Source organism: Malaclemys terrapin, chromosome 20 (assembly GCF_027887155.1).
Source record: "Malaclemys terrapin pileata isolate rMalTer1 chromosome 20, rMalTer1.hap1, whole genome shotgun sequence".
Taxonomy (NCBI): Eukaryota; Metazoa; Chordata; order Testudines; family Emydidae; genus Malaclemys; species Malaclemys terrapin.
The window spans coordinates 1,579,338-1,589,708 of record NC_071524.1 but is presented as its reverse complement, the minus strand read 5'-3'; the positions used below and the strand labels follow the sequence as shown (position 1 = coordinate 1,589,708).

The 10,371-nt window shown below is 58.6% G+C and overlaps 1 protein-coding gene across 1 annotated transcript; it reads right to left on the bottom strand.

Moving 5' to 3' along the window:
* Nucleotides 1–4,250: 4,250 nt before the first annotated feature.
* On the bottom strand, nt 4,251–8,878 carry LOC128826573 (uncharacterized). Its single transcript, XM_054009924.1, has 4 exons — nt 8,848–8,878; nt 8,085–8,444; nt 6,526–7,065; nt 4,251–6,203 (listed from the first exon to the last, which is right to left on the bottom strand). The coding sequence occupies exons 1-4, from the start codon at nt 8,852–8,854 to the stop codon at nt 5,353–5,355; spliced, it is 1,758 nt and encodes a 585-aa protein (XP_053865899.1). The 5' UTR covers nt 8,855–8,878; the 3' UTR covers nt 4,251–5,352.
* Nucleotides 8,879–10,371: the final 1,493 nt, after the last annotated feature.

The window sequence follows — 10,371 nt, the reverse complement described above, 5'->3', positions numbered from 1 at the left end:
TGCCTAGTGACACCAACAAGTCTCTCATATTTCAAACTTGTAAGTACAGCCAGGCAAGGCGTGGTAGTTTGATCTTTGTTTTCTCAACTTGTAAATGTACCTTTTACTAGGGTGTTTACCTCTGTTTGCTGTAACTTTGAACCTGAGGCTAGAGGGGATTCCTCTGAGCTCTTTAAGTTTGATTACCCTGTAAAGTTATTTTCCATCCTGATTTTACAGAGATGATTTTTACCTTTTTCTTTAATTAAAAGCCTTCTTTTTAAGAACCTGATTGATTTTTCTTGTTTTAGATCCAAGGGGGTTGGATCTGTATTCACCAGGAGTTGGTGGGAGGAAGGAGGGGAATGGTTAATTTCTCCTTGTTTTAAGATCCAAGGGGTTTGGATCTGTATTTACCAGGGAATTGGTGAAAGGTTTCTCAAGGCTTCCCAGGGAAGGGAATTAGCATTTTGGGAGTGGTGGCAGCGGACCAGATCTAAGCTGGTAGTTAAGCTTAGATAGGGTTACCATACGTCCGGATTTTCCCGGACATGTCTGGCTTTTTGGGCTCCAAATCCCCGTCTGGGGGGAAATCCCAAAAAGCCGGACATGTCCAGGAAAATCGGGACATGCGGTGCCGGGCCGGGGGCTCGGGGGCCGGGCCGGCAGTGCCGGGCCGAGCTGGGGGCTCGGGGGATGGGCCGGCGGTGCCGGGGGCCAGGCTGGGGACCGGCGGTGGGTGCCGGGGGTGGGCCGTGCCTCCTCCCCCCACGGTCCCCCTTACCTGCTTCAGGCTTCCCCCGACTCAAATGTTCGCAGGAAGCAGGGGAGGGGGCGGAGACTTTGGGGAGGGGGTGGAGTTGGGGCATGGGCGGGGCTGGGGGCGGGGTCGAGGCCTCGTGGAGTGTCCTCCTTTCGGAGGCACTAAATATGGTAACCCTAGCTTAGAAGTTTTCATGCAGGCCCCCACATTTGTACCCTAAAGTTCAGAGTGGGGAAGGAGCCTTGACAGTCTCCTTGGCAGGGGTCCTTTGAGGGGGATCTTGGGGGGGGGGACACTGAGGGGACATATGGGGGTGTCGGGGCCATTGGGGGCCCTGTGCTCCCAGAGTAGCAGCTATGAAGGGAGATGACAGGCATAGGGAGCTGGGGGATGTCGCAGCAGGCCGCGGTCCTGGCAGTGCCAGGGTAAAGGACGACTGTAGGCTGGGAAGTGCGGGCAGAGTTAAAGCCTTAAAGGACGCCTTGCTCCAGGGGGATCCAGGCCAATCGTACAATCTGGGCTCAGAGACTGGCCTGCACAACTTGGAAAGGGGGGGCAGGGGAGGGGTCACAGAACAAGCCAATTCTGCTGGGGGAGAGGGGCACAGCTATGCCCCCCGCTGAGGCGATGTGGGTCCTGGGCCTGTTTGGGGCTCTGCTGGACGGGAGCAGATCAAGTGGAGAGGGTGGCCTGGATTTTAACTCTCTGTGCCCCAGGACCCAGAGGCTGCAGTTTAGGGAGCCATATCTGCAAGGCACCCTTGACTCGGTGTGAACCAAGTTGGTGGGGGGAACGGGGACTAGTCATGAGATGCCGAATGGGCCAGAGATGGTCACTGTACCCCTCAGCTCTGATCCTGCACTTTTCCATAGTGAATCTCCCATTTTTCCAGATGGGGAAACTGAGGCACAGGAGAGGGAATGGGGAAGCAACTTGCCCAGGGTCCCCCAGCAGGCCCAAACCAGGAAGAGAGACACACACACACACACACACACAGTGCTCTAACCACTAGGCCATACCACCCCCTGCGGAACAGCAGCTCCTCTTTGAGCCACGAGGACAACACAATAGGAAAGGTGTCAAATTGAAAACTGGGCACAGGAAAGTCTCACACATATACACTCTCTCTCTCTACCTGTGGAACTACCCGCCACAAGGAACAAGCTGGTCCAAAGTCAGAAATGCGGCTTTATTTATTTTCGGGGTGGGGGCATTGTCCTGTTTCAAACGAAAAGGAGAAAATCCTACATTCCTGGCGGTCATGGTGGCTCCCTGGACCTGACCCAGCACAGCCCAGATTTGCAGCAGGCGGTGGCGAGGTTCCCTGCCCAGCCTCACAGCCGCCCTGAATTCATTCCTGGTTGAAGCAGAGCCGATCTTTTCGCCAGACCAGCCCATCTTGATTTGCAAATGGCCAGCCACCGAGAATCCACCCCAGCTCCGGCTATACTGATCCACCAGTTCATTCCCCTCCCTGTTAAAAATGATCGTGATGGGGGTGGCGAAAGGGACCAGGGAAGTGTTATTTACCTCTCACATCACACACTACCCAAGGGCCAGCCGATGAAATGAACAGGCAGCAGGTTTAAAAATGAACCTAAGGAAGAGATTCTTCATCCAACTCCCAGTCAACCTCAGGGTGCCGGAACAGGGGGCGACAGGGGGCCACGGGCCTCCCAGTTTTTGAGGGTGAGCGACAGGGGGAGGGGGCAGAGAGGAGCAAATGGGGGGTGGAGTCTTGGGGAGGGAAGAGGTGGCACAGGGGCAGGGCCTCAGGGGAAGGGGCAGGGCCTTGGGGAGAAGGGGTGGTGTGGTGTGGAGGTTGAGGCACAGTTCTGGCATTGAGGCCCCTGCCTCTTTTAGGGCACTCTCCCCCTGTTCCTAGTTAACCTGTGGAACTCACTGCCAGAGGATGCTGTGAAGGCCAATAGGACAACTGGGTTCAAAAAGAATTTGAACAGTTCATGGAAGATTTGTGTGGCTTCAGCCTCTACCTTGTTGGACCTTCATCTGCTAAATCTTGTGAAACGGCCAGGCCCTGCGTAGGCACTTACAGCCCTGGCTCCAGTCACCTTCCCTTTGCGAAGCCGAGCAGCTGGAGACTCTCACCAGCTGGCAGATTTTTATTTCCCCTCGATTTCACTCCCACCCTGCTCAGTTCACTTTCAGCCAGCCCATTCCAAAGGAACCAGAGACTACCAGGAGTCCGGCAGTCACTGAAAGCTGGGACAGACGGTTATGCCTTCCTACCGGGTGTATTTCGCCCCCGTCCCCAACTCCCGCTGCCACAGCTACACCCAGCCCAGCTAAGATGCTGCCTGTACCGGCTCAGATGATCCCAGAGTGCCAACGTGGTTGGGTTTTCCCCCTTGCATTAAAGATGGAGAACAGCATTCAGGCCACATACACAACAGACTGTCCAGGCCCCTGGGTGTTAAAGAGCGGTCGGACAGTCATTGATAGGTCCAAAAATCTGAACATCCCATGGACTGGACCACCCCAACAAACAGCTCTAAGGGGGAGGGATAGCTCAGTGGTTTGAGCATTGGCCTGCTAAACCCAGGGTTGTGAGTTCAATCCTTGAGGGGGCCATTTAGGGATCTGGGGCAAAAAGCTGTTTGGGGATTGGTCCTGCTTTGAGCAGGGGGTTGGACTAGATGACCTCCTGAGGTCCCTTACAACCCTGATATTGTATGATTCTATACAAAACCTTCCCCCTCTGAACCTCACACTAATTTCTGATTAGATCTGGGACAATGACCGGGGGAGAGTTAGTTCTCTGGTAGCTCAGAAAATTGTAGTTTAGGCCAAGTGACTTTGCCCTGCTAGGTTCCAGAGCAGGGATTTTGAGCTTTTTAAATTTGCAGACCCCTAAGAAGATGTCAAATAGAGAAGCTGACCCCTTGGGAAATCTTAGGCATAGTCTGGGAACCACCAGGGGGCTGTGGATTGGAGGTTACAAACCACTTGTCTCAATCCCCTAACCCTGGGGTGGCTGCTCTAAAGAGCAGGGTTTTCCATCACGTCATGCATTCCCTGCCCCACTCCATGATGAGAGAAAAAATGGCTGCACCAGCAAACAAAAACAAACCCAGGCTGTGAGACTTGCAGCTGCTTGCTGTGTAGACGTCACCTTAGAGCCAGGCTGAGAACGAGCTTGATGGAGGAGGATCCCACTTCTCACACCATTTGGCACTCAACTATTTCTGAAGTAGCCGGCGTCTCCCTTAGTTGGAGAAGTTGCTCGAGGGAACTTGGTACCGAGTCAACCCAGTCATCTCCCTGCAGCACACGCTGCCCCAGCGGGTTACGTGAAGGAGCCTGCAGTGATGACTTAGCCTTGCTGGGTTCTAGGTTCTGCAAGCCAAGGGTCACTCTGCTCTAGCACCTTTAAGAGGCGATTTCCCCACCAGATCATGGATTTTCCCCTCTGTGATGGGAAAAATGCTGCAGAAAGGAGCAGATCATTCAGGAAGCAAGTTTTATTGAGAGAACAGCTGGAGATTCATTAAATAAAATATGACAGGATTCCCACAGAGGGGTGCGAAAATAAATATTTAAATAACATTTTTTCTTTGCTCAGGGCAATGATATGGCTCCTGAGTGTCCACAGACCCTCTCCCGCCAGCCCCCCATAACACTGGGCATGTGCATGCCCCCACCAAAACAGGGTGGGGGCTAGATCCCCAGAGAATGGAGGGGGTTCTAGATTCCCCAGCCCACAACAAAATGGAGCACATTTTAGATTCTCCACCAGAATCAGTGCTACATTCCTCAGGCCTCCACATAACTGAGGGGGTTCTAGATTCATCAAAGTGGGACAGTTCTAGATTTCACCATGTCCTTACCAAATGGAATGTGTTCCAGATGCCCCACACCACAATCTAGCCGGTTCTAGATTCCCAGCCCTCCCTCACCACGTGGAACGGGTTCTAGACCCTCCTTTCCCAAACCAAGTGAGTTCTAGATTCAACAGATTCCCCCAACTGGTGGAGAAGGTTCCAGTTTTCCCACCATGCTGGGGTGGGTTCTAGATCTGCCCCAGCCCCTACTAAAAAAGAGGGTGGGTTCTGGATCCATCCCAGAAGGCTGAATCCCAGAAAGACCCCAGCTTTAAGGGAAGGAGTAAATGTTTCTATGTACTTTCTGCTAGTGAATCCACATCTCAGTCAGACCAGTGCTACTGGGAGGGAACTGGCTGCCTCACTTGGAGACAGCTGCCTTCCACCTCTAGGGGGCACTGGAGCCAATGCAGCCCCACACTGGGGTGCTGCAAGGATATGGGCCATCCACCTACATTCAAACTGGCCCGCTGACATCATGAAGACTCCACCCAACCCCACATCAACCCCTGGGCCCCTTCTCCTCATCATTTCCCCTTCCCCGCCTGCTCCAGATCCGCTCTCAGCTGGCGATGCGGAAGCCGGGGCAGAATCCGGCTCCCTCTCCCCTAGCAAGAGAGATGCTTTTCTAACACATGGGTGCTTGTCCTACAATCTCCCTCCTATCCAGCCTGACCTAGCCCATTGTGTTGTCCCCACCCATGTCAATTTCACACACACCCCTCCACACCAATTTCACACAGACATGGTCAACTCACAATGCCCACCTCACAGGAGGACACACTGGTCAGGTTTGTGCTTGGATGGCTTCCTCTTACTCCCCATAGGTGGGGGGTGGGGTGGGGAGATACGGGGCAGACGAGGCTCTGGCTTGATGGCCGCCCATGGTGCCCCCCCGTCCTCCCGATGTTTGTAGGGGGATGCCAAGCTGGGCTCACCCAGAGGCAGGGGCCTGAAGGGTGGTCTCTCCCTGGGGGAATCTGCGGCACCAGGGATGTCTTGGATGGGAGACCAGGCTGGCTCAGGGGAGAGCACAGCCATCAGAGGATGGACACCAGACATGGGTCCTGGCAAAGCTGGGAAAAAGGACGGCTCTGGGCTGGGACAGCTTGCAGAGGTGGGGGCAGAGTTAAGGCCGTAGAGGACGGCATCCGTGGCAACCACATGGTCCAGGCTCAGCGGTGGGGTGGGACCACAGGGGGAACCTGCAGGGGATGGGGATACAGAAGATGCCAGAGGAGAGCTCGGCAGGGAGAGCTCGGCCCCCAGGTCATATGGCACAGTGCCAGCAGCTGGTGTAGCTGTGGCGATGCCCTCCATGATGTCCGTCTCTTCAGTGATGGGCCCCATGGATTCATGCTCCCATCTCATCTCTGGTGACCAGGGGGCTGCTGAGGCAGTGGGGGATATGGGGAGCTCAGCTGGGGACCCCGGTGCCATCCTGTGCCCTGGAGGAGGGCTGCAAAGAACAGGGGGCTGCTCTGGGTCTGCAGGAGCCAGGGTGGCCTCTGGGGAGCTGGCAGAGATGGGAGGAGATGGACAGATCACAGCTGGGGCGGCCAGCGCCACATCGGGGCTGGCAAGAGCGACGACTGCCTCTGGCAGAGATGGGGAGAGACCTAAACAGACAGGAGAGAAGGGAATTCACTCAGTGACTGGGAAGCTTAGAGAGGGAGAAAGCGTCCCCCCAGTGAGCCCCCAACCCCATGCTGAGCCCCCGCCCCGCTCCCTGCAGCACAGCGCCCCCTGCTGAGCCCCGCCCCACTCCCCCGAATCCAGCGCCCCTGGCAGTGACCCAGCCTGGCCCTGCTTAGCTCGATCCCACTCAGGCCCAGCCTGACCCACGGTCTCACAGCTCAAGCTACAGAGGCCCTCGCTCCCCAGGTTCGATCCCTGGGACGGTCCTTCACCCCCCACTCACCCCTGACGCCCAGCACGTACCAGTCTCCTCGCTGGGGAGCTCCTGGGGGCAGACTGGGAAGAGCATCGTCTGCACCCCCCAGCCCTCCACCCTGACCGCCCCCGGCATGGCTGCCAGCTGCTCCTTCACCGAGGCTGAGCTGTCCAGGGGGAAGGGGTGACTGTAGGCGGCGCCGTAGGCCTGGCGGAAGCGGAAGAGGGAGATGCCCCCGGGGTGGCCCCGCAGGACCCTCGCCACATTCTGCTCCAGCTCGGCCCGCTCGGCCGCGGGGGGGTCCAGCAGGGGGCTGGCCGGGCGGGCGGGACGGGGCAGCCGGCTGGGGGCCGGTGCGGGGCTATTCAGGGCAGCCCCCCGGTACGCATCCAGGCCTAGTGGCTGGTTGGCGAAGGTCAGCAGGGGCGGCTGCCGGGGGGCGGCCACGGGAAGGCGGGAGCTGGGGAAGTGGCTCAGCGAGACAGCTCGGGGCAGCCAGGCGTTGGCTTGGTGCCCGGGGGCAGATCCGGCCGGCGGGTGGCCCAGGGGGGCAGCCAGGTGGTGGCAGGAGTTCCAAGGCCTGGGAGCTGGAGGGAGAGGAGAGAAGAGACGCCCGGTGAGACGCCGCCCGTTGCCATCCCCGGTAGGATGCACGAGCCCCTCTAGGGGGCGCCGGTCGCACGGAGCTGGACCCCGCTGGGCGATCAGCGGTTGGGCTTCGGGGGCTGCCCCGTTGTCATGGGTTTTGCAATGCACTGGCTCTGCCCGGGAGCTGTCGTAAGCCAGGGCAGATTTTGCACTGAGCCGGGGCTCCCCCTAGGGGCAGCTGGGCCCCATAGCACAAGCCTGGGTCTTTCAGCTCCATCGCTAGAGACTTGGGCAAAGAATCGGGGGTGGGGGGAGGGGGTGTCCAGGTTCGCTTCCCCAGGCACAGTCACTCCCTGGGACCTGGCGTCCGCATTTAAGGCGGGGGGTTTCCTGCACCCCCTTTGCTGCCTCCTCTGTCCCAGCCCTGTTTACATGATGCCCGTTGGTCATTCAGTGTACCCCCGGGCTCCCCATCATTGATTTCACCTGCCCCAAAGCAGAGGCAGGACCATATAGCTTGCCTTGTTACAGCAAGCTGACACGCTCCACCCCAGAGGCAGCTGCATTCGCAGGGCTGGGCTGTGCCCCCCTGCCAGAAGGCATCAAAGTGAGAGCTGTGGTTAAGTTTCGCAATCTGTAGGCAAGAGTTATTCTGCTATTTTCAAGGGGGAGAGGGAGAGAATTTGCCAGAGATAGATGGCAGAACTGGGACCAGAGCCCTGTTCTGACCACTAGACCCCCACCCCGCTCCCAGAGCTGGGGATGGAACCCAGGAGTCCTGCCCTCTTCCCTCCCCCGCTCTAACCACTAGACCCCCACACCCTTCCCTGAGCCAGGGAGAGGACCCAGGAGTCCTGACATAGATCTGTCCTGAAAAATCACTGTTGCGCCTGGTAGTGTAGACAACACCTGTAGCGCTCGCTACCCCAACAAAGGGAAGGGTTAGGGACACACAGCCACCACATGCAATTCCCATTTCCCCCAGTAGGGGGCAGCCCCCTACACCCCATGACTATACCTGATTTAGGAACCTCTGCCTGCTGCCGTTTGGGTGGCGCCGCCTTGTGGATCTGGGGGTGACGGATGCGTCTCTTGGGGGGCTCGGCCTCCGGCAGCAGGTCGCAGACTGGGCGCCGGCACCGGACCCATGGTTCCTTGCCCTCCTCGTCCAGGACCACCAGCTGCTTCATGTCACCCAGCAGGTGGCGCAGTGAGCGGTAGCCGTGCCGGGGCAGATCCAAGTGCCGGCCATGGTGCTGGTGGAAGAGCCTCCCGAAATCCCACAGGGGGACACCCCCTGGGTGGCTCAACAGTAGCCCCAGCACGGCCCCCTGGAGGGTCAGCTGCGAGCCGGGATCCAGTCCCCCCTCCGCAACAGCTGGAAGGAGAAACAGCTCTTGGGGGGCTCAAAGGGCACCAGGTGGGAGACTTTACCCTTCACTGGCCACCGGGGGGACTTGCCCACAGAACAGCAGAGGGGTGGCCCTGGGCACAGCCGGGATACCAGGGTAGATGGGCCCCTGCTCCAAAGTGGGAGAGAAATTCCCTGCACACAGTGGGACTGCAGGTCAGGACTAAGGGTCTCATCAGCAGTGGACAACTGGGGGGGGAGGGGGGCAGCCACCCTCCCCAGAGCCACTGGGCCCCACTCCCCTCCCAGAGCTGGGCATGGAACCCAGGCATCCTGGCTCCCAGCCCCCCCCCCCCCGCTCTAACCACTAGACCCCACTCCCCTCCCAGAGCTGGGAGAGAACCCAGGCGTCCTGGCTCCCCGGTTTCACCTGCCATAGCCTCCGGCTGGAAGCCCTCCGAGAGCCCGCAGTTTACGGGAAGCAGGTGAGCGCTCCCTGGGGCCCTTTATAGCCTAGGTTCATCGCCCCGCCCCCTCCCGGCTCGGGCTGGGCTGCTGTTAACCCTTTGGACGCGGTCACAAAACTGCAAAGTAAGGGCTGGGAGCCAGGACTTCAGGGTTCTGTCCCCGGCTCTGGGAGGGGAGTGGGGTCTAGTGGTTACAGCGGTCGGGATTGAGGGGCTGGGAGTCAGGACACCTGGATTATATCCGCAGATCTAGGAGGGGAGTGAGGGCTAGTGGTTTTGGAGGTGGGGGGGGGGCTGGGAGCCAGGACTCCGGGGTTCTATTCTCTGCCAATGTTTTGGGCAAGTCGTTACCTCTCTGCTCAGCCTGCCTAGATTTAGGGCCCCCCAGTGAGCTACCCACCCTGGTCCCTACTGCACGGTGCCTTGGCTGTCTATTTCCCCTCATGGGGGGGGGGGCAGGACCATCCCCTCCAGTTTATTCCCCATCCTCAGGTAACCCAAGATACCTCCCACCCTTCAGCACCTAGATTGGTCCATCTGTATCACAGTCTTTACAGGGGCAAAGGTAGAGGGGTAGGAAACGAACCCAGCTGGCCGGGCATGGCATCCCCCCGTGGCCAGCGCCCCCTTGCTCCTCATCCAGCCTCTCCTTTCCTGTCCAGTTCAGGCATGGTGCGCCCCCCACCCATGCTCCCTCCCTCCCGCCAATAGCTCCCTGTCCAGCCCCTGCCACCCCCAGCCCATGCACTCCTTGTCCCAGATTGCTGGGTCACACCCACCCACGCTGCCCCTCCCTGATACCAGTCAGAATTGGCAAGCGCCCGGGTGCAAAGGTGCCCTGGGAGGCTGGGAACTAGCTGCTGAGAGGAAAAGGGGTGGGGTGGGGTGCCCGGCCTTCAAAATAGAACCCAGGAGTCCTGGCTTCCAGCCTCCCACTTGTTGTAACCACTAGACCCCACTCCCTTCCCAGGGATAGAACCCAGGAGTCCTGGCTCCTAGCCCCCCTGTTCTAACCACTAAACCCCACTCCCTTCCCAGAGCCAGGGATAGAACCCAGGAGTCCTGGATCCTAGCCCACCTGTTCTAACCCATTAGGGCCCACTGCTGCACTAGGGGGTGCTATGCTGCAGGGAGCAGGAGGAGGGGCTCAGTAGAGGGGCGCTCTCCCCAGACAGTCAGCACTGGCCCTGATACCCCAGTGCACTGCTAGGGGGCGCTGTGCTGCAGGGAGTGGGGGCAGAGGTCACTAGGGGGCGCTCTCCCCTGCTGTCAGTGCTGGCCCCAGTGCTAAGCAAAGTTCCAATGACTCCTGCAGAGAGAAATCCTACGAAAACCTGTGTGACAATTACAGCCGTGGCCATCTTCACATCCCCACCGGTGTTCTCGGCTCCGAGGGACCTCTCAATAGACAAGCATCGCTAGCGGGATGGTTCCTGCTGGGGTTTCCCTTGGGTCTGCCCTCTTTGATACTGTAGTTCTCACCACAC